The sequence below is a fragment of the Pan paniscus genome, chromosome 2 (assembly GCF_029289425.2).
Source record: "Pan paniscus chromosome 2, NHGRI_mPanPan1-v2.0_pri, whole genome shotgun sequence".
In the NCBI taxonomy this organism is placed as follows: domain Eukaryota; kingdom Metazoa; phylum Chordata; class Mammalia; order Primates; family Hominidae; genus Pan; species Pan paniscus.
In genome coordinates, this window is record NC_085926.1 from 136,289,053 (window position 1) to 136,312,210 (window position 23,158).

General features: G+C 48.2%; 1 protein-coding gene across 7 annotated transcripts in view; it reads left to right on the forward strand.

The window, feature by feature from the left end:
- MRAS (muscle RAS oncogene homolog) overlaps positions 1-22,912 on the forward strand; it is a 57,991-nt gene extending 35,079 nt beyond the window's left edge. For 5 of the 7 annotated variants that reach the window (XM_003822476.5, XM_024928073.4, XM_008976059.5 and 2 more), the window contains 4 exons: positions 14,694-14,847; positions 15,839-15,938; positions 17,910-17,989; positions 19,546-22,912. In XM_003822476.5, the coding sequence (XP_003822524.1) occupies positions 14,694-14,847; positions 15,839-15,938; positions 17,910-17,989; positions 19,546-19,645 (434 nt within the window). In that variant the 3' untranslated portion in view covers positions 19,646-22,912. Of the gene's footprint in view, positions 1-14,693; positions 14,848-15,838; positions 15,943-17,909; positions 17,990-19,545 lie in introns of all 7 variants that reach the window. The other 2 variants (XM_008976060.4, XM_063602954.1) reach the window with 1 other exon arrangement.
- The last annotated feature ends 246 nt before the right edge of the window (positions 22,913-23,158 follow it).

Sequence of the window (23,158 nt, forward strand, 5' to 3'; positions counted from 1 at the left end):
GGCCCTTCTCAGACCCACTAGCCAGGCTGGGAGCTGAAGGACCCCTCTCCAGCCACTGACCTAGAGTCAGCTCAGTGAGGCTTGGACTCAATGATGAAGGTGTGAGTGGAATATGCAACTCCCTACACCCAACTCTTAGCACAGCCTGGGCTCGTTCCAGATTTGTCAGCATCCCAAAATCCAAGTGTTTTTCCACTTTCCTTGCTGACAATCAGGTCATATATGCCAGTTAATGTGGGGTTTTGCCTGAGTTTCAGAACTTCATGTTGGTCCCTGTTAGAAGTCATGTGACCAGTTTGGGCCAAGCACACCAGCCTGACCAATAGATCTGAGACCTCCCCTGTCTGCCATTGTGTTGGGTGATGCCACCTTCCCTGGGCCTCAGTGTTGCCTCTGTCAGCCTGTGCTCCCCACACCCTGGCTCTGGTGACTGGGGCTCCTCCTCCCTTTGGGCTGCCTCTGGACAAAGACCTTGCACCCTCATCAGTGGGATCTGTATCCAAATGAGATACACCTCATAGTTGTTGCAAAGGATAAATGAAAAAAATACAAATTGTGAGTTCCTTGAGGAAAAGGACTGTGCCCACCATTGTATCTCTGATGTCAGCCCAGACTTGGCATCTATTAGGTGTTTAATTATTGTTTATTGAGTGAGGGGGAAACAAGTCACCTTGCAAGGGGCTTGGCACATAGCAGACCTCAGTAGATGCTATTGTTGCAGTGATTGCTTTAATGTGATATATATTATTGTTGTTTTTATTGTTATTTTTAGAGACAGGGTCTCACCGTGCCACCCAGGCTGGAGTGCAGTGGCATGATCATAGCTTACTGCAGCCTTGAACTCCTGGGTTTAAGTGATCCGCCCACCTTGGCCTCCTAAAGCACTAGGATTACAGATGTGAGCCACTGTGTCTGGTTTATATTATTTATGAGGTGGCTTGATGGTTTCAAGAATAGGTCCCATCACCTGTATGGATGAGGGGCCACTGACACATGTCCCTGTGTCTAGGGAGGTTCAGGAGTGAGGCTTGAGCCCCTGACTTAGGGATATACCTCTCCGCCCAGAGTTGTGTGAATTGAACCCTGAGTCCTATGTACCTGGATATGTTCACTAATTCCTTCTGCAAATAATTGCTAATGTACCCATCTCTCTTTTGGGCTCTGAGGACATAGCAATTGGCAAATCAAAGCCCCTGCTCTCATGAAGCTTATGTTTTAGTGGGGTGAGGGGACAGAGCATAAACAAATATGTATGGTGTCAGGTGGTGATAAGTGCTGTGATGAAGGTCAGACAAGGTAAGGGAGTCACAGTGGGGAAGGGGTTACTGTCTTGTGTTGGCTGGTCAAGGAGGGCTTTCCTGATAAGGGAATGTTGGAGCAGATACCTAAAAGAGAAAGCTGCACCTGTATCTGGAAGAGAATCTCAGTCAGTGGGAGTATCAGGTGCAAGGGCCCCGAGGCAGGGGTGTGCCTGGCCTGTGTGGGGAATAGCTAGGAAGCCAGCGTGTGGAACAAGTGAGAGCACCGCTAGTAGGAGAGAGGTCAGGCAGGTAGCTGGAAGGGATTGATCTCACAGGGTTTTGTAGGTAAATGAGAAGCCGTTGGAGGATTTTGAGCAGAGGAAGGACATGATCTAACATGTTTAAAACATGGGTACTTCTCAGTTCCTTATCCTGCTGCGCTCCTGGCCTGGCGAGTGAGAAGAGCTCACTCTGGCTCTGGTGTGAACGGAACACAGAGGAACCATGGCAGAATCGGAAAGACCAGTTAAGAAGCTCCTGATGATGGGCTTGGGCATTGGTGGAGGAGGTGGTGAGAAGGGTAGATTCTGGTTGTGTTTTGAAGGAGGAAATGACGGGATTTGTCAATGGAGTATATGAGGTTATTAGAGAGGGAAGAGTCTTTGGCCTGAAGAACCAGTAGCATAGAGTTACATTTATCAAGATTAGGAAGAACAGTGAAAAACAAGTTTTGAGGGGAAATCAAGAGTCTAATTTTGGACGTGTTAAATCCAGGATACCTTTCACACATACAAGTAGAAGTCAGGGTGGCAGCTGGATATCTAAGCCTGTAGGAGGGGAGACCTGTGGGCTGGATAGAAATCTGGGTGGTGACCTGTAAAGCTGCAGGATGAGAGATCACCAAGAATGTGACTGCGGTTAGAGAAGGACCCACCAATGTTTAGAGGCTGGGGAGAAGAGGAGACAGTGCAGGACCAGTCACTGTAGTAGGATAAAGACCAAGGGAGAGTGGCATCCTGCAGCCAAGTGAAGAAGGTGCTTCACAAAGGCAGGGACCATCAGCTAAGCTATATGAGAGAACGGCCAGGAGCCCGGCAGGATGAGGAACTGAGAAGCACCCATTGGATTTAGTGACATGGAGGTCATTGGTGACTTGACAAGATCAGTTTTGATGGAGTGGTTGGAGATGAAAGTCTAATTAGAGTGGGTTCAAGAAAGTGGTGGAGAGGAGGAGCAGGCAGCGAGGATAGGCAAGAAGCGTTTCTGTAAGGAGGAAGAGAGAAATGAACAGTAGTGGGAGGGAGAGGTGAGGCCAAGGGGAGGGGTTTTGATTTGTAATTTTTTTTTTTTTTTTTTTTTTTTAAAGACAGGGTCTTGCTTTGTCACCCAGGCTGGAGTTCAGTGGCATGATCACGACTCACTGCAGCCTTGACCTCCCGCAATCCTCCCACCTCAGTCTCCTCAGTAGCTGGGACCACAGGCCTGGCAAATTTTTGTATTTTTTGTAGAGATGGGGTTCTCACTTTGTTGCCCAGGCTGGTCTGAAACTCCAGGGCTCAAGTGATCCTCCCAGCTCAGCCTCCCAAAGTATTGGGATTACAGGAATGAACCACTGTATCCAGCTTTATTTGTAAATTTTTTTGTTTCATTTTATTGTATTTTTGAGTTTTAAAATACATTTATTTATTTATTTATTTATTATTTTTTGAGACAGAGTCTCACTCTGTCACCCAGGCTGGAGTGCAGTGGCACAACCTTGGCTCACTGCAACCTCTGCTTCCCAGGTTCAAGCGATTCTCCTGCCTCAGCCTCCTGAGTAGCTGGGACTGCAGGCGCCCGCCACCACACACAGCTAATTTTTGTATTTTTGGTAGAGATGGGGTTTCATCATGTTGGCCAGGCTGGTCTCGAACTCCTGACCTCAGGTAATCCACCTGCCTTGGCCTCCCAAAGTGCTGGGGTTACAGGTGTGAGCCACTGTTCCAGGCCAATATATTTTTGTTTTAAGATGAGAGAAATTACAGCACATTTACCTGCTGGTGGATATAAACCAATAGAGAATAGGATGATGAAGGAACAACAGTTTTAGCAGTGTCCTCGCACAGGTGGCAGGGACCTGGAGCCAGTGCTTAGCTGGAGAGGATTGTCTTAGGAGCAGAGCTGGGTCATCCACCCTAGCGAGAGGGCAGGTGGAACATGTGTTTTACAGGGAGGGAGGTGGGTTGATTTTTTTCCTCATATAACTTTTTTTTATTGAGATAAAATTCACATGCAGAATTCACACGTACAGTTCAGTGGTTTTTAGTGTATTCACAGAGTTGTACAACCACGTATTGCTGATTGATTAACAAATCAGTAATTACTGTAATCACTGCCAACTCATTCCTGAACGTATTCATCCCCAACCCTGCTCAAAACCCCCCTTACCCATGAGCACTCACTCTCCATTCTCCCCCCTCCTCAGTCCCTGAAACCATTAATCCACTTCCTGCCTTTATGGATTTGCCTACTCCAGACATTTCATGGAAGCAGAATGGGACAGCACATGGTCTCTTGCGCCTGGCTTCTTTCACTTAGCACAGTGTTTTCCAGGTTCATGCTGCTGCAGTGTGTATCAGAATTCCATTCTTTTTTATGATATTCTAGTGTACGGATATACTACATTTTGTTTTTTGTTTTTGAGATGGAGTTTCACTCTTGTTGCCCTGACTGGAGTGCAATGGCGTGACCTTGGCTCACTGCAACCTCTGCCTCCTGGATTCAAACAATTCCCCTGCCTCAGCCTCCTGAGTATCTGGGATTACAGGTGTGTGCCACCACACCCAGCTAATTTTTGTATTTTTAGTAGCGAGGGGGTTTCACCAGTTGGCCAGGCTGGTCTCAAACTCCTGACTTCAGGTGATCTGCCTGCCTCGGCCTCCCAAAGTGCTGGGATTACAGGCGTGAGCCACCGCGTTCGGCCATATACTACATTTTGTTTATTCTTTCACCAGTCAGTAGACATTTGGGTTGTTTCTACTTTTGGCCATTGTGAGTAATATTGCTGTGAATGTTCATGTGCAAATTTTCATGTGAAAACTTGCTTTCAGTTCTCTTGGGTATATACCTAGAAGTAGAATTGCTGGGTCATTTGGTAACTCCATGTTTAACATTTTGAGGAATTATCAAACTGTACCAGCAGTGTGTTAGGGGTCCCATGCCTCTCAGATGGGTTGATGTGGGTTGCAAGCATGTGGAATTTATCTCCTGGTAGATCCCTGTTTCAATTCCTGAGCTGAGAGGGCAAGCTTGGCAAAAGAGGTCGGGTGGGTGGTGGTCACCAAGGGAGTGGGAGAATGATGGAGAAGGATGGTGGGCACTCTGAAGGCCCTGGAAGTTGATGCTCAGGCCTTTAAACGGGGAGAAGCCAGTGAACTCATGAGTTTTCTCTTCCCTGCCACCCATGGCTGCCCACGCGCAGGTGCGGAGTAGGTGGAGAGTTTGGTGTAAGCAAGTGGGGTGAATGCAGGAAGCAGCCTCCAGGCTTCTGTCCTCCATCTCTGTCCTCACCCCTCCTTTTAGACCTGCTCTTCTTCACAGGCTGTGGGGATGCCACTGCTGACTGCTGCTCAAAGACAGGCTGGTGTGAGGAGCAGAGCAAGGCTTGGAATCAGACGGGCATGGGTTCAAATCCTGCCTCTACTGCTCATTAGCCATATGAACCTAAGCAGATCACTAGCCTTGCCCTGCCTCTGTCTCTTCACCTGTCAAATGCTGGCCTCCCAGAGGGGTTGCAAGGTGGAAGTGGGATTATAGGCCAGCGCTCCCAGTTGTCTCCCTGTTTCTCTGCGCTGCCAGGCCCCCGTCTGTTGGTGTGATATTCCTGGGCTCTAGTTACACAGCTGAGATCGCTGCTGTCCTTTCCCCTTTCTTCTCATCCTTCCCTAAGAGCAGCATTGAGGGTTATAGGTTCCTCTAAGAATCCCACAGAACCATAGACCATCTCCCCAGAATGTGCACCGACATATGCAGTTTGTATACCAGTTCTGGGGATCATGGGCCTTGTGAAAACTTATCCCAAGACCCCCTCACTCCATTCCCCACAGCTGCAGGGTGTAGCCTCCAGCATGAGCGACCCCCAAAGCTGATGGCCGGCACTTCTCCCCTGATGTTTTCCTTAAGCCAGGGTGTTGAGGAGGTTGGGGCCACTGACAAAGGGACTCTTCCCTGTCACCAGGGAGCCAGTTGGTGCCCACTACAGGACTTTAGCCCCCTTCCCCTTGGGGAGTCCCAGGTGTCCTGGCTGTCTGCACCCTGCCAGCATTTTGGAGAAGTTCAAGAAAGCAGCCCTTTTTCTAGGAACAGTGCATGGTGAATGCATCAGCCCTTTTGCCCAGCACCCAACCCCACTCCATAGACACCCATTACCCAGAAAGGGGAGCGCAAATTAAAATAGTAAACACCCCTCATCACTATGTGTGTTCAACTAAGTGACATTATTTTTTTGAATCTATTCTTAAGCTTCCTTACCTTATTCTTCTGTAAAATGGGCATAATCATTCCTGCCTCCCATGACGGGTTTGTGAATTAGAGATAGATAGAAAACTCTAGGCAAGGGGCTGGGCACAGTGGCTCACGCCTGTAATCCTAGCACTTTGGGAGGCCAAGGCGGGCGGATCACTTGAGGCCAGGAGTTCGAGACCAGCCTGGCTAACATGGCAAAACCCCATCTTTACTAAAAATACAAAAATTAGCCAGGAGTGGGGATGCGCACCTGTAATTCCAGCTACTTGGGAGGCTGAGGCATGAGAATCACTTGAACCCAGCAGGCAGAGGTTGCAGTGAGCTGAGATTGCACTACTGTACTCCAGCCTGGGCGATGGAGTGAGACTCTGTCTCAAAAACATAAAAAGAAAGAAAAGAAAAGAAAAAAGAAAACTTTAGGTATGGCCCTTGGAGGCATATTATCTCTAGAAATTGTTTTCTCTATTGCTTAATATTCCGCGACCCTTATTTCACCCTGTAGGGGTGTCATAAAAGTTTTTGTCTTTGTTTTTTTGAGACAGAGTTTCACTCTCGTTGCCCAGGCTGGAGTGCAGTGGTGCAATCTTGGCTCACTGCAACCTCTGCCTCCCAGGTTCAAGCGATTCTCCTGCCTCAGCCTCCCGAGGTGCTGGGATTACAGGTACCCACCACGATGCCCAGCTCATTTTTGTATTTTTAGTAGAGACTGGGTTTCACCGTGTTGTCTAGGCTAGTCTCAAACTCCTGACCTCGTGATCCGCCCTCCTCGGCCTCCCAAAGTGCTGGGATTACAGATGTGAGCCACCGTGCCCCACCATGTGTCATAACAGTTTAAAAGTCAGTTTTTAGTGATCTCCCCTAAAGCTGGAGTGGGCTGTTTTAACCCAGTGATGGCATTTCCTGTAGAGTGCAGATGATGCGTCTAGTCATTCTGCAAGTATTTTTTGAGCCTTCCTTGGGTGCTGAAGGTTTTGTGGGCCGAGGGAAATGAAAGCCAGGCTCCCACATTCTGGGACTCTACCCCATGGTGAGGAGCTGAGCCAGGCCCAGAGGCCCAAACTTGGAGGAACAGATGATACACGCAACAGGAAGGGCTCAAAGATGGAGGTCAGAGGCTGGGCGCTCTTGTGAGGAGGAAGGGAGATGGACTGCATCCCAGCTGGAAGGCGGCTGGGACAGCCAGTGGAGAGGAGGGGAAAGGGCATTCTAGATGGAAGTCACGGCTTGGGCAAAGACTTGGAATGGAGATACAGCCCAGCCGGTTCTAGGATGGCCAGACAGTGGTGGTTCTGGTTGAAGAAAAATGACTGGACAGGCTGGGACCCTTGGGCCTTAGGGAAATAGGAACACCCTTCTTCCTGGTGCGTGGCCTTTAGTGGGTCCCTTTAACTCCTGGACCTCAATGTCCCCATCTATACTAGGAGGATGGTAATATCTTACTTCCAAGGCTGTGAAGAGGACTGAGAGAGCGGGTGTGTATAAAGCCTTTGGCATAGTGCTGGCTGCCAGCAGGAACACGGTGGGTGGGACCACTTTTAGCCAAAGATCTTGACCATACCCTGGGCTATGGGCCACTGTCGGAGCCCCTGGAGCTCATGCTGTGACTTTTCTCCCTCTGGAAGCCTGGGTGGAAGAGGGGGAGAAGGTGGCTCACGCCTGTAATCCCAGGCGTGGGCAGTTTTCCTAGTATTTCCCAGGAGGGAGCAAGAAGGGGAGAAGGGAGGAGGAGAAGCAGAGAAAAGGGGGAGAGGTGAGGGGGAGGAGGAGAAGATCTTGACTATTACATCAGAGCCCCAGGCTGGTGCCCCTCCATGCTGGCTGCCCTCCTGCCTGGGACTACATGCCTTGCCAGCATGTGGGGCTTGCCTTGGCATCTGAAATCCACAAGCTCCCAGCAGTTCCAGGGTCTCCAGTTAAATCCTCCTTTGCAAAGCTGCTGGGTCCCTTGATCCCTTGATCCTCAAGTGGGAGGATTGGAGCATCGCAGACAGATGTGCACAACACTGACCCTGTCTCTCCATTTATCTTTCTCCTTCCTCCTCCCCCAGTCTGGCTGCCTCTCTGTCTCTGTCTATCTGTCTGTCCCTCTCTCACAAACGCACACGCACACGCACATTGGCAGCATACCTCTTCTCCCACAGTGACTAATACTTTCTGTCTCTGGAGTCCTCCTACCTTCATGACATCAGGCATGGGGAATGCAGGCAGGATCATAATTTCTTAATAGTGTAGCTGCCCATTATCTTCAGCCTCCCCAGGAAGCCTTGGAGTTAGAACTGCTGACAAGGGGCCTGTGGCCAGGCATTTCCAGGTGTATGTGTGTGGAGGGGTGGGCTAGACAAGGGGTGGGCTAGTCCCACTTGGGACCAGGCCCAGCTCAGCCACACACCCCTCCTCCCTGCTAGCCCTCCCAGACCAATGGATGGGTTCATACCATTCCTGGGGTAGATTTTGTCCCTTCCGTTTCATCTGCCATTATTAGTGTATTTAGGTTTTATATGTTTTCTGGAGCCAATTTTGATCATTTATATTTCTTGAACCATCCATTTCATTGAGAATTGAAAATTTATTATTATCAAACTCTGTATGGTTTTCTCCGTAATTAAATATATAGCTCTATCCATAGTCAGAGGCCTTTTCTCATTCCAAATGCTTGTCTTTTTTTCTCTGATAAGAATTGCTGAAAGCTGGGTTTTTTTAAATTGGTCCTTTGAAAGAATCTGCTTTTGATTTTTAGATATCAGCTACTTTCCCCTCCTCCTACTCTGGCAATTTCTACTTTTATTGATACCTTTTCCTTTCTCTCTTATTTTATTTTATTTTCCCTTTTCTAGCCTCTTGATTTAAGTGTTTAGTTAATTTTCAGTTTTAGTTTCTGAAATGCATTTAAAGCTATAATTTTCCTGTAAGTACCACTTTGGCCTTAAATGAGAGGTTTTATTTCTGTTGATTGTCCTTCAATTCTCAACTGTGATTTCTGCTTTTTAATTAGAGAGTTATAGAGGAGCATGGCTTTTAACATTTTCAGGTGGCTAGATTCTCTTATACTCTTGTTTCTGTTCATTTCTGATCCTGTTACAGTACAGGTTGAGCATCTGCAGTCCAAAAATCTGAAATCTGAAATGATTCAAAATCTGAAACTTTTTGAGCGCTTATGTGACGCCACAGTGAATAGTCCACATATAAGTACTTAATATGAACTTTGTTTTATGCACAAAATTCTCGGAAATATTGTATAAAATTATTTTCAGTCTATGTGTATAAATATAAATGAATCTTGTATTTAGACTTGGGTCCCATCCCCAAGAGATCTCATTATGTATATGCAAATATTCCAGAATCTTTTAAAAATAAAAATTCCAAAACACCTCTGGTCCCAAGCATTTCAGATAAAGGACAAAACTTAGCCTATAGGATTTCTGCCTTTTGGAATTTGTTGAAATTTTTATTTATGGCCTCTAATATATGGCCAAATTTCATGTATGCTTAAAAATGCCTGTTCACGGCCAGGCGCGGTGGCTTACGCCTGTAATCCCAGCACTTTGGGAGGCCGAGGCAGGTGGATCACGAGGTCAGGAGATTGAGACCATCCTGGCCAACATGGTGAAACTCTGTCTCTACTAAAAATACAAAAATTAGCTGGGCATGGTAGCGCATGCCTGTAATCCTAGCTACTCGGGAGGCTGAGGCAGGAGAATCGCTGGAACCCGGCAGGCGGTGGTTGCATGAGCCAAGATTGCACCACTGCACTCCAGCCTGGAGACAGAGTGAGACTCCATCTCAAAAAAACAAAAAAATAAAAAAATGCTTGTTCACTATTGGAATGTAAAGTTTGTTCTGTCTCTCAGAATAAGCTTAAATTTTGTTTTTAGAGACAGGTTCTCATTCTGCCCCAGAGGCTGGAGTGCAGTGGCAAGATTGTAGCTCATTGGAACCTCAAACTCTTGGGCTCAAGCTGATCCTCCGCTTTATCCTCCCAAAGTACTGGGATTACAGGGATGAGCCACCTTGCCCAGCCAAGTATTTAAATTTTGTTATTTAATGACAGGACATTGCTTTTGGAGATCATTTGTTCTATATTTAAGAGAGGCCTCTTCAAGTCTCTCATAATGATTATGGAATTTGTCAATTCCTGCTGTTTTTAAAAATCCGTTTTTTTTGTCCACATACGTGTTTAAGCAACATGCCTAGATGCTTATGATTGATGACTGCGGCACTTCTTGATGCTTGTACCTTTCCAATTATAAATACTCTGTCTTTGTCCGTTTCATGATTTGGCCTTGAATTCTGTTTTGTAGATGCATTTCTTTTCTTTTGGTTACCATGTGGCTGGCATGTTCTTTTTATCCTTCCATTTTTCATCCTCTCTGTCATTTTGCTTTATATGTGTCTTTGAAAGAAGGCAGGCAAATGGATTTTGTATTTAGTATCTGCTTTTAATAGATGGATTTAATCCATTTGCATTTATTGTGATGAGTCATAGATTTATTTCAGCCATCTTATTTCATGCCTACTTTTTATTATATTTGCTTATTTTTGTTAAGTTTATTTTTGCCTTTTGTTGGATTGGTTTCATTTACTTTGTCCTGTTTTTCCTCTGTTGCTTAGGAAGTTTGAGGTTTTACTTCCGTTCTTCTATTGGTTATGCTATATATGTATGTGTGTGTATACTCATATTTTTCTATCAGCATCTAGATGTAATCAGGATCATTAGCCTCTTCACAAATGAAGCGAGAACTTTAGTACTTATTTTTTCCTGGCTCCTACCCTCACACATTGGATCATCATAGATTTTAGTTCTACATTATCATCTATTCTCTTCAAATTATGCAACAACATTTAGTTAAACTTACCTGTTCTTTTAAAAATTTGTAGAGATGGGGTCTCACTATGTTGCCCAGGCTGGTCTCAAACTCCCAGCCTCAAACTATCCTCCTACCTCAGCCTCTCAAACTGCTGGGATTATAGGCTTGAACTTACTGCACTGGCCTTAAACTTAACTCTTATGTTTTGCTGTTTTCTTCACTTACCACTGTTTGTAGTATCACTCTTCTTTCTCTTTGATGGATTTATTTTTTACTTTGTAAGAATTCTTTCAGAAAGCCTGGGTGATATAATTTCTAAGACCTTCAATGTCTGAGATGACTGTTTTCCCTTTCCATAGGGTCCATTTTGATTTTCAACTCCCTATTAGTTTTTTTTAATTTGAATGATTATATTTTAAAATATCCTAGATCTCTAGTTTCCATTTAGATAATATATACCTTCAAAATCTGTAAATATATGAATTATGATATTGCCTTAATGTCTTCTGCTTTTCTTTTCTTTTTTTTTTGAGACAGAGCTTCGCTCTTGTTGCCTAGGCTGGAGTGCAATGGCGTGATCTTGGCTCACTGCAACCTCTGCCTCCTGGGTTCAAGTGACTCTCCTGCCTCAGCCTCCCGAGTAGCTGGGATTACAGGCACCTGCCACCATGCCCAGCTAATTTTTTGTATTTTTAATAGAGATGGGGTTTCACGATGTTGGCCAGGCTGGTCTTCAACTCCTGACCTCAGGTGATCCACCTGCCTTGGCCTCCCAAAGTGCTGGGATTACAGGCATGAGCCACCGCACCCGGGTGTCTTCTGCTTTTCAATTCAGGCCTTTCCACCCACACTTCAGCCAAATGCATGCTGTTTCCGTCCGTTTTATTAATTGCAGTTCTGAGTAGAATTTTTTTTTTCTAAGAAAAAAAAATGCTGCAGTCCCTCCAGTTGAAGGTGCAGTCTTCCTGCTCCCTCCTGGGAAATACTGGGGAAACTGCCTGGTCCTTGGCTGTAGGTGCTGCCTTCTGACCTCTTCGTTTCACATCCAGATGAAATAGTTCTAGGATATCAGAGCTGTAAGGACCTGCTGGTCCCGGAGCCCCGCCCCTCATTTCCTACATGAGACTGAGGCCCAGGGAAGGAGCAGAAGTAGCCATGAGCTGCTTTTATGCCCTGGGCACCTCTTGGGTCCTCTTGTCCATCACTGGCCCCTCTGAAGTGCCAAATGGCTCTGGGGGATGTGCAGCAATGATGGGCTGTGGGGACAGGTGACTTTCTTGGGTACTGTGTAAAGGTGCCTGTCTAAGAAGATGTGGATTCCCAGGCATCGCCGGATAGCTTGTCCTGTGGCTTTCCTTGCCATCTATACACTGGCAACTCCCACATCTGTATCTCTTGCCCCCTCTTCTCTTCTCTATGTCTGACTTAAGTCCCCCGATACCTATTGGAAGTCAAACATGGTGTCTAATAGACTCTGAAGCTGTGTCAAAAACTGAGTCCCCCAAACCCTGTTTCTCACCCAGACTTCCCCACCTCAGCATCTGGGATCACTATTCCCCTAGACGCTCAGGCCAGAAACAGGCGTCATCCTCAATGCCTCTTTTTCTCACCTCTCTGTCCCCACACTTTCCTCCAGAAAGCTCTGCTCCTGTTGACTCTGTCTTAGAAAGTGGCCTTGGTCTGGTCACTTCCCCCAGCACCCACTCCCCGCCCTCGGCTCCACCAGCACGTGTTGCCTGGATTCTTGTGCTAGCCTCCTCACTGGGTCCCTGCTTCCACTCTTGCTCTGTTTTCCCCAGCAGCCAGAATGAACTTTTCAAGATGTCCTCCAGAGCATGCCTTTCTTTTTCTTTATTTTTTATTTTTTATTTTTTTTTCAGACGGAGTTTCGCTCTTATCACCCAGGCTGGAGTGCAGTGGCGCTATCTCAGCTCACTGCAACCTCCGCCTCCTGGGTTCAAGTGATTCTCCTGCCTCAGCCTCATGAGTAGCTGGGATTGCAGGTGCTCAACACCATGCCTGGCTAATTTTTGTATTTTTAGTAGAGACGGGGTTTCATTTGGCCAGGCTGGTCTCGAACTCCTGACCTCAGGTGATCCACTTGCCTCGGCCTCCCAAAGCACTGGGATTACATGCATGAGCCACCGCGCCTGGCCAGAGTATGCCATTCTTTTGCCCAAACTCTCCAGTGGCCCCAGTCTTGCTTAGAACCAAGCGAACCTTACACAGTGTGGCAGGCCCCACCATCTGCCCCCACCTCCTCTCCATCCTTCACACGCCCTTCATTCCCCTTCTTGCCCTTGCACACCTCCACCTTTGAGCCTTCAAATTTGTCGTGTTCCCTCTGCCTGGAGTGCTCTTCCGCTAGGCCACGTGGCTCCCTCCGGCCCCTCATTTAGTCACTGTTCAAATGTGACCTTCTGATATTGGTTCTCCTTCCCTACCCAAAATGACACCAACTTCTGCCAGTGACCCTCCAGCCGACTATATCATTCTTCACACTGTGTATCTATCTCCACTAAAATAACAGCCATTCATTTGTTGATCTGTCTCGCTTCTAGATGGTGAGTCCCATAAAAGCAAGGATTTGGTCTCATTCGCCTTCTGTCCATAGGGCCTAGAACACTTCCTGCCACCTAGCAGGCACTCAGACATTCCTTAAGTGAATGACAAGATTGGACAGACTTCACATTTATTTTTTCATTCAAGTACTGTTCGGGGCTACTTTTTGGCCAGGCCATGAGTAGACAGGTGACTGGCACAGACCTGCCGTTACCCCTGGGAGCTAACAGTCCTGTTGGGGACAACTACATGGATGGCCAGAAGTGTTCCCGGAAGGGTTGGCATGGGGCTGGGGTTGGTTCTGGGGCCCCACCTACAGCCAAGTCAGAGTCCGCTCACCAAGGCCAGTGGAGAAGGGGAGGGAAGGGGGAGTTGGAGGAAAGCGTCCTGGACTGCGAGGGTAGCCAGAGCGGGAGAGAAGACCCCAGTGAGGATGGCAAGCTCACAGCAGACCCTCCCACAGGGCTTTTGTGCCAGGCACTGCACTGAGGGCATTACATGTATTAACTGAAAACTACCTTGACCATCCCCATTGTAGGAAATGGTGGCACAGAGAGGGTAGCTTGCCTGGGGTCACACCCAGGCATGAGAAGCCAGACTCCGCCCAGTGGGCTGGCTCCAAAATCTGTAACCACCTGCTCCCCTGCCTCGCAGGAGAGGGGAAGGTGGATCTGGTCAGGCAGCAGGGGGACTGGGAAGACGCAGGGGAGGCTAAGCCATGAGCAGGTGCTTGGAGGATGCTGCAGGTTCAGACTTCATGCCCCCAGAGGGCAGAAAGGGGTCAGGCCTGCACTGCTAAAAGGAACCCCCCACCCTGCCTACCGAGCTTGTGGCTGTGAGCAGTGGGATGAGACTTTCCCTCAGCAGGAAGGAGGCTGGAGGAAGGTGGGGGTGAGGGGCGAGAGCACCTGGGCAGGAGTAGTTGGGGGGATGGATGGGTTAGGAGGAAGAGCTTCCAGCCCCAGCCTAGGAGGAAGTGCCCTGGCTGTGAGGGGCCGCTCCTCCCCCAGGGACTCCTTGGTATCTGTCCCCTTGGGGGCTGAGAAGCCCTTCCTGCCCAGATGGCCTCTTCAGGGCTTCCCCCCAGGCATGTCCACAAATAAGCTCTTCTCCCCTAGGGGGTGCAAGGTAGGGGCACTGTTTTCATTGATAGAGGAGGAAAGGGGAGGCTCAGAGAGTCAGGCAACCTCCCAAAGAGTCACAGTTTGTAGGCCCTGCAGCAGGGATCCAAGCCCAGGTCTGGCCAGAGGGATTGTGTAGCAGAGTTCATCACTGGCTTCATGAGGCGCGTCTGTAGATCAGAGAATTTAGGCCTAGTAAGCACATGGGGTGAAACTGGAGGAGAAGGGTTTGGTGGGTCCACAGTGAGTCAGAGCCTCACCCTGAAGCAGGCTTTAAGGTTGGGGAGCTTCAGCTGGGACCCTTCGAGCAGCCCCAGAGAGAGAGCTTATGCAGACTCTCACGGGACAGCTCGGACTGGGCCACGGTAGGGACAGCAGCAGCAGCAGCGTTGGAGTCTTGCAGGCTGTGGGGGCTACAGGGTAGGTGAGGACAGCCCCTGAGTGGCCTCATCCCACCCCAGTTCTGGACACAGCTGGGCAGGAGGAATTCAGCGCCATGCGGGAGCAGTACATGCGCACGGGGGATGGCTTCCTCATCGTCTACTCCGTCACTGACAAGGCCAGCTTTGAGCACGTGGACCGCTTCCACCAGCTCATCCTGCGCGTCAAAGACAGGTGAGCATCAAAGACAGGTGAGGGTACCGGGAAGAGGCCTGCGCCTGCCTCCTAGGGTGCTCTCTCTCTCTCTTTCTCTCTCTCTCTCTCTCTCGCCCCTAATTAAAGGCGTGGATTTTTTTAAGCCTTATGTGGAGTAATTAAATCATTTGAAATCTGGTTTATACTCATTTGGCCTTGTTGAGTCTCAAAGAGGCTATGTAATGAAAATAAAAGCACAAACTAATAGGAAAAGAACAAGCTTTGAGCAAATTCCATTAAAGACAGAAAAAAATCTAGCTAACATGTGTTCCAAAGGCAAAGTGTTAATAAGTTTACCAGGTAAAGGGACACACATACATACACATAAAGCTCCCACAGATTAATGTGGGTTTTACTCCGAATACATGAATTGCAAAAGAGAAAACAAAAATGGCTCAAATGTGGGAAAATGTTCAACTTTCTTGCTAATCAAAGAAATATAGGGAAAATAGTAAAGTACCATTTATCACCAGTCAAATTATAATTTTTTAAAATGGAAATACCCAATGCTGCCAAATACTCAATGCTGTGGTGAGATTGTCGTTTCATTCAGTTTTGGACAAAATTTGGCCCATGTCAATAAGAATCTTTACGATGGCCATGCCTCTTGATGCCCTCTGCTGGGAGCCATCCTAATTGTGCAGCTGGTTGTGTGGTTGGTACATCTGAGTGACCCAAGAGATGGGAACCAGGTCTGGGGAGCCAGCCCCTGGCCAGCAGCCCCTCAAGTCCTCACCACTGGCCTTGCAATGGACCTGAGGCTTCAAGCCAAGACAGCCAGCAGCCCCCGGGCCCTTTCCCCCAAGCCCTGACCTCTCTCTGGAAAGGAGGAGGGAAGGGACTGCAGTCCAGGCTGACTGGGGAGGTGCTGTGGGCTGGCTGTGCTATGCCTGAGATGTGAATGTGCCACCTTAACCAGGTGTGAGGGGTGGTGGAAACCTCACAGAGCTGCTGTTCCTTTATTTCCCAGGGAGTCATTCCCGATGATCCTCGTGGCCAACAAGGTCGATTTGATGCACTTGAGGAAAATCACCAGGGAGCAAGGAAAAGAAATGGCGACCAAACACAATGTAGGTGTGTGCGTGTGTGTAGAGGGGGGTCAGGAGATGTGTAAAAGCTGTAGCCTGGTCACCCCTGCAGTCCTGGTCTTTGGAAATGAAACTACTGTTTATTGAAGGGCTCCCCTTAGTTTAAGTCTTGTTGCTACTGAAATCCTGCAATTCCAGGAATCCAGGTAATGCACATCAGTGTTTCATCAATGGTAGAGACAGGTACCCTAGAAAGAAAGTAGAAGGTGTCTGGGACCTGGGGGGGATCATACAACTCAGGGACTTCTGAGTGATGGGGTGGGACCACAGGTGGCAGTGGTCTGAGGCCTTGGAACCTGGGCCATTACTGAGCCGGCAGGAGTACAGGATGTGAAGGGGCTCCAGGTAGGTCCCAGCTTGGGCTGCGGTGCCTTCCTGCCTCCCCTCTGGGTGTGTGCAGGGAAGCACGTTGTCCTGACTTACAGGGGCCCCATAGGACTCTACTGGCCACTTATCAGGGGCACCTGCCATGGCCGGATTTGGTGTCCAACCTGGAAGAGGCTCCAAAGCAGACCTCAGCACCCCTTACCAGGGCCAGGAGAAAGTGGAAAGTGTGCCCAGTTCAAACCCTGATTCTCTGCCAGCCGGTGTTGACCTTGAGCAAGTGTGTCACTCTGAGCTCAGTCTCCTGAGCTGCAGAATGGAGATACTTGCTTACCTCAGAGGGTTAATGTGAGGACTGAAAGAGGTCAGGGATAGTGAGACCTGGAAAGCCAAACAGCCCATAATGAAGAGCAGTTTCCATTTAGTGTTATCAGAGGCTCAAATATTTGTCCAATGAATATTTCAGAGGCTTAAGCTCTGCCTTTTGTGCTCTGCGCTTTGTGTGTCTGTTGGCTACAACAGAAGTGTGCACATCCAACCTCATGCGATGATGATGGATGGGAAGATACTGACTGGTTTGTGTTCTGGGCAATGATTTACAATCTACTCCTCTAAAACAGCAACTTACTCTGTCGCCCTCTTCCATGCATTTCAAGTGTTGATTATTTTTCTTTCCTTCACTGTGCTTTTCTTTTTCCAGCATATTATAATGAAAGGCATTAATTTTGTAATCAGAAAAACTTACGAAAAATAACAAAGTTATTCAGTCTAATCACACTCAGCTTACTTCCATCTGTCTCATCAAGGGAGGCCTGTGTGTTCCCCACCCTGCTCCCCGCCTTTGGGGAATGAACACTTCCTGCCTTGGTGGGGTCCCTGCTGTAGGAGAAGGTGATCGCTCAGGAGTGAGTGTGTCCTGACCTCATAGAGCCTTTGTTCTCCTCCCTTTGCCAGCCCGAGGCTTGGTGCAGATCTGGCCCTGGAAACCTGCTCTGTGGGGCCACCACAGTCGTATCTCCCGCTGTCTGCACCCTTTCGACCGGGTGATGATTTCTCAGCATTGAACATACAGACAAAAACCTTGTGTAAACATGGCTGAGCTCTCAGGCTCATAGATACAGATCAAACAAGAGCTGGGATGGGGTGGGGGCCAGCTCCGACGGGGCCAGGGTCACCTGGGCCCAGAATCCTGGTCATGACCCAGCCTCTCCTCAGCCTTTTCTACCAGCGTCCACTCTGGAGGGGCCCAGAAAGAGGGACAGAAGTCATCCCAAGGTGGAGAAACAGACCTCAGAAAGAAAAATGGATAGAATCAAAATGTATTTTTGATAAATGAAACAGTCTTTCATCTTCAAGTATATAAAAAGATCACTTTATTCTATTTTTAGGGAGCTATTAAATATCTCTGTGCCTAGAGAACAAGAGGGAATTGGAAAAGCCATTAGTAACACTTTGCAACCTGAAAGAGTGAAAAGCCCTAAATGATGCTTGAGGCTGTTGGGGGCTGGGGCTTCTGTGGGGGGTTTTGAAAGCACCTGGGTTCCTCAGAACCTCTGGGCATTTTTAAGGGTGTAACAGGGCTTTGAGGATCGCTGTGCCACTTTGATCAAGTTGAGCTTTGCCTTCCAGATTCCGTACATAGAAACCAGTGCCAAGGACCCACCTCTCAATGTCGACAAAGCCTTCCATGACCTCGTTAGAGTAATTAGGTGAGCGCTGCCCTCTCCCTAGAAGCAGGCCTCCACAGCATGGGTTGGCTCCTGGAGGCAGCTGGGAGCTTGAGGAAGCAGCTCCTGTTCTGAGGCCATGAGGCTGTGGAATTCTGGGCCTATTTTTGGATTTCTTGTCCCTCCTTCCATTTCTTTCTTTTGCTTTTTCCACCTACCTCTGCCCTCCCCGCAGCTGCTAACAGGTTTGTGGGTGATGTCTGCTGCACATGTTAAGTGGAAATGCCTTCCTGTCTGAGGCAGTGGCTCAGGCTCCCTGGAAGGCAGCTCCCTCCAGCCTGGCTTCAGTGTTCTCCTCACACCAAAGCTTTCCCCACTGTACAAACTAGGTCTCTCTCCTCTTCCCTGCCCTGATATCAGAGCACCCTTTGATATTTCTCCTGAACAACCAATATTCTGATTCCAAGGTTCAAATTTCAGAGGCATTGCACATGTATCTCCTTTCCCAACCCCACCAGCTGTCAATCTCCAAGTATTGTCAGCAATCCTAATGAAAGTTTCTTGTATATTGCTTTGCATGGTCAGGGTCCAGACGTTAATCACCTCATGCACTCATGACTAAAACAGCCTCCTGGCTGCATCCGCTGTCACCAAGCTATCCCATTTCCCAAATCTTTAACATGCACAGCAGCCTAACCAGCGGGTCTCAGACATTGTGCATTGAGTTTGTGGCCTATATGCTGGCACCTCCAAGGGCTGCTGGTGAGCCGTGAGATCAGCCCCGGGGCTCTAACCCCCACTATACACACATCCCCCCACATGCTCAACAAGCTCATCTTCTCATTATTCCCCAGCATAATGAGGAAATATTACAGTCTTCACTTTATGTTTTTGCTGGCAGTTTTGCACTCTCAAAATGATTTTCTCATCCAGGCGTAGTGGCTCATTCCTGTAATCCCAGCACTCAGAGGCAAAGGTGGAGGTGGAGGCAGGAGGATTGCTTGAGGCTAGGACTTCAAGACCAGCCTGGGCAACATAGTGAAATGCCATCTTTACAAAAGAAAGAAAGAAACTATTTGCTCTTGGGCATTTTGCCTCCAATTAGGATGTGCTGCCATCAGGTAGCCTATGGTGATGCCTTGGTTGTGAACCTATAGTGCCAAGGTCAGGTTTTAGACATAGGAAAAGTTAACAGAAAACATGAAATGGCTTTTACGCTCAGTTGACCCATCATTTTATTTAAACTATGAAACACAGGAATAGAGGCCAGCACTCTATAAGACAAAATGTGATGTAGCTTATGATTTATGTAAATGTAGCTACAACATAATGTCAGTCATTCCCATCAGTAGGGCGATTTAGGTTATCCCCTCACCCATCTCCCCCATTTCATTGCCTCAAGAGAAGCTATCCTGCCAGGCCCTCCTCCAGTGGCCAGGACAGCCACTGGGAGAGGGATGGCATCCCCATCCCCCTCACCCACTAACCCCGCCAGAACAGGCCTCCTCTGACTCAGATCTGGGGCTAAGGAGGAGAGGGGCAGAGGAGAAGCAAAGCCCATTCTGACTTTGTCTTTCTGTCCTTCATTGTTTCAAAAGGCAACAGATTCCGGAAAAAAGCCAGAAGAAGAAGAAGAAAACCAAATGGCGGGGAGACCGGGCCACAGGCACCCACAAACTGCAATGTGTGATCTTGTGACAGGCCTGAGGCCCTGGGCACAGTGACTGTGGCCTGGCCAGCCCTCGGGACCCCTCCCCACCTAACTGCACTGAAACCATTTCTAACCACAACCCTTGGCCCAAGGACTTGGTACAGGAAGGGAGAAGGGCAGGTGGGCAGGGAGCAGACAGGGTCTGGCTTTGCCCAGAGGGCACGGGCTTTCCCACCTCTCACAAGAGACAAGGAAGCCACCTGTAAGCAGAAGCAGCATCCAAGTGCCCCTGGCTCCCCCATGTGTTGATTCAACCCGGTTCCTCCCCCTCTCTCGGTGGGTGTGTTGTTTATTGTAACTACGTAGTGTTGGTTTGATGTGGAAGTGTTTATCCACATACAAAGTACAAAACAAGCCATGAACAAGCTTCTTTCCCTTACCCCCCATCCACAGTGTCTGAGCTTGGATGTCTTTTATAGATTTTTAAATTATTTTAGTGATTATTATTTTATTAAAGGGGTCTGGGCTCACTGCCTGGTGAAGTTTCAAGTGTTCAGCAGACCTCTCTGGTAACATATCTGGAATATTGTTGTTGTTTTTTAACCGAGTTTTCCCATCAGTGCCAAAACTCAACTCAATCTGAAAGTAGAGTGTCTGAGAGGACAGAAGGTAATGGGAACTGTAGCTGGAGGCCTCAGGCCATGGGTCAAACCTGGGAGGGAAAGAGACCCTACACATGGCCTAGAAATGAGAGAAGAGAGAGGTATTTACCCAGAGGATTTTCCTATGGTTGGGGATGCAAATATTAGAAAACAGATTGTATTTTGCTGAGGGGAGTGGCTGTCATGAGCATGTCAGTTCTAAAAGGGGTTTTCATTATCCTGGAAATGTATAAACTAAAGTAAGCTGATTGGCTTTGCAAACATGTTCATTTGTTTTTCAGACAGTATGGGTTAAGTTCTCTGCCCTCCCCAGGGGTCTGAGGAGGCTCTGGGTTTCTCAGATCTGTCTCTTGCTGCGTTTTCACATCAGCTGTGCTGCTTGGTGCCTCTCTGATATGAATACACTGACACGTCAAAGTAACCTAATGTGGACACCATCCAGAAAACTCCAGTTCATGCTGGATCTTAACCAAAAATGATTCAATACTGTTATCACTAAAACAGCACCAAGACCTGAAGCCATCTTCCTTTGGAGTCAACTGACTACCACCTCTATAAGCCTAGTCAATGAGCAGACCCCTTCCAGTATTTGTAAAAGTAGTACTAGGTTGCCTTTTTGGCAATTTTTATTGACCTGTTGAATCTTGACTATAAAATGATCTGAGAAGTAAGGAAGGCTGGGCTGATGCGTGGCTCTCATATAACTTCTGCAAGGGGGCAGTCTCCCCAGCTCCCTGATGATGCTCACCCCCGCCCCCCCACCTCAGGTGCTGCTGGTGTGAGCCAAAGACTGGAGTTTTTCCAGCTGGGGTGGGAGTGGAGAGACAACAGGAACAACGCTGCACCAAAGAAAAGGTTAGAATAAAAGGCAGCACAGCTGGTGACCTTATTTTCTAGATGTTACAAATCAGGTCACTATGCAAACTAGAATATCCTCAGCAGGTGGCCTGGCCACTCTGGAGAAAGAAACCCAAGGAAAGTGAGCACCCAACTGGATGCCAAGACACCCGGGTTCTGAAAATGCGCTGTGTTCCTACCTCGGCAAGATCACCAGCACTGAGGGGCCCAGCTGGAGAATGATTCTGCTACAAAAGGAGACAGTTGAGACTTTTGTTTGTTGGAAATCAAACTTCTTATTTGTCTAAATTGCCCCTTTTTCTGTTCCTAAAAGGAAGGATAAGAGAGAACATTCCAGGTGAGGCACTTCAAAGTTTCCTTAGACCCTATAGTGTTAAGAGGTATTTTAAACACTAAAAGGACAAAGCTCTTCCCAATCCTTATGCTTCCCTAAGTGGCATCTGCAGCAGTTTGTTGTGTGCAGTTTGATGGCAGCTGCAAACTGGAGGTGAGGCGGAGGAAAGGCAGGTAGGAAGGAGTAAGGATGGAGATGCTCAGAATCAAGAGCATGGCGGAGTAGGAGAAGAAGCCCTGCACACAGGGCAGTGTCCACAGCCAGAAAACTCCTGCTGGGCACCAACCACTACGAGCATACCCCATGCCCACCATGGAGCTGCAACTCCTCGACAGCACTGAGTTTGATAGTCTCACTGGAAGCAGATCAGCTGATGTAGAACAGAGACCTCGGCCATAAAGGTGAGAAGACATAGGGATTTCAACCACACAGTTGGGACAGAAGGGACAGTGCATCTGTTCATCCATCCTGCACTTGGCCCACGTTGAACTCCATAGTGCCTGAGAGAGACTAGTTAAGGGTTAGTCTTCTGTATCCTCTGCTGTTGAGCCTCTGGTAAGCTTTCATTTCCCATGAACTCATTTCCGCATAAATGAAATGGGTAAATAATGACCCATTTGTAGAAGTGGGCCCTCATGACTGAGGTAGCTTCCAGATAGGCCAGAGTAGAGTGTAGAGTGTGCCCCGTGGCATCCCTCCATCTTCTCCTCCATTATCATCTAGCAGGGTCAGACTGGGAAACCTGGTTGGCCACGCCACACCATGACCGAGGAGCCAACTGGGACTTGTGGCTGTTTGACATCCTCATGTTCCCGTTGGTCTTCCGGAGAATAGTGCTACCCTCACATCCCCTGGAGCACAGCCTTCCTGAAATGCCCTCACCCCATGCCTTTGCCATTGTGTGCTCTCAGATTTCTTCCACTGTTTGACACCCTCCTTAGAGGGCTGCTTTTTTTTTTCCGGAGATAATCCTAGCCATCCTCTCCACTCCCACGGCTGGGGACAATGGCCACTTACTACCTGTGCACTTTGCCACTCGGGACACCTGGATGGTTTCTCTTAGGACTTTGCCCACCTCCTTCTCATGGCACTTGCTGTGGAAAATGCCTGGCTGGCCTCGTGGGGCCTGTCTCACTTTTCCAGGAGACATGACCCACTAACGTGGCAACTTTAACCCAAAGGCCCCTCAGACATGTTACAGCAAATCTGGAGCCACAGACAGGTTCCCTCCATTGGCAGCCCATCGTGTTTGAAATTCCATGTCGGGTTTACTTGGAATGAAAGATACTTGAATTATTGTGCGCCTGTGAGCGCCCAGCTTCTGTTTCATAGTCTTAACTGGTGGCCATTGTCGTGAAACGAGAGTGATGCCTGAAGATCTCAGTGATGTTTGAACCTTTTATGTAACTTTTTATTAAGTCTTTGTATCTCTCGACTGATTAATAAAGAAGAGAAACACGTATCTGTCTTAGTTCCTTTTACTCCGGTGTTCCTGAAGTTTTGCTGAGAACATTGTGAGTTGTTGATGTTTTGCCCAGAACATCCACGTCTTACAGAGCATGACCTTGGTGCTAACCAGATCTAAAGTAAGGAGGAGCCCACCGGTGGCCGTGGGGTGTCTCCTTCCTGCATGGAGCCGGAGGATGAAGGCAGGCTAGCACAGCATTTAGAGGCATTACCTCTTGATACTGGGCAGATCTGGATTT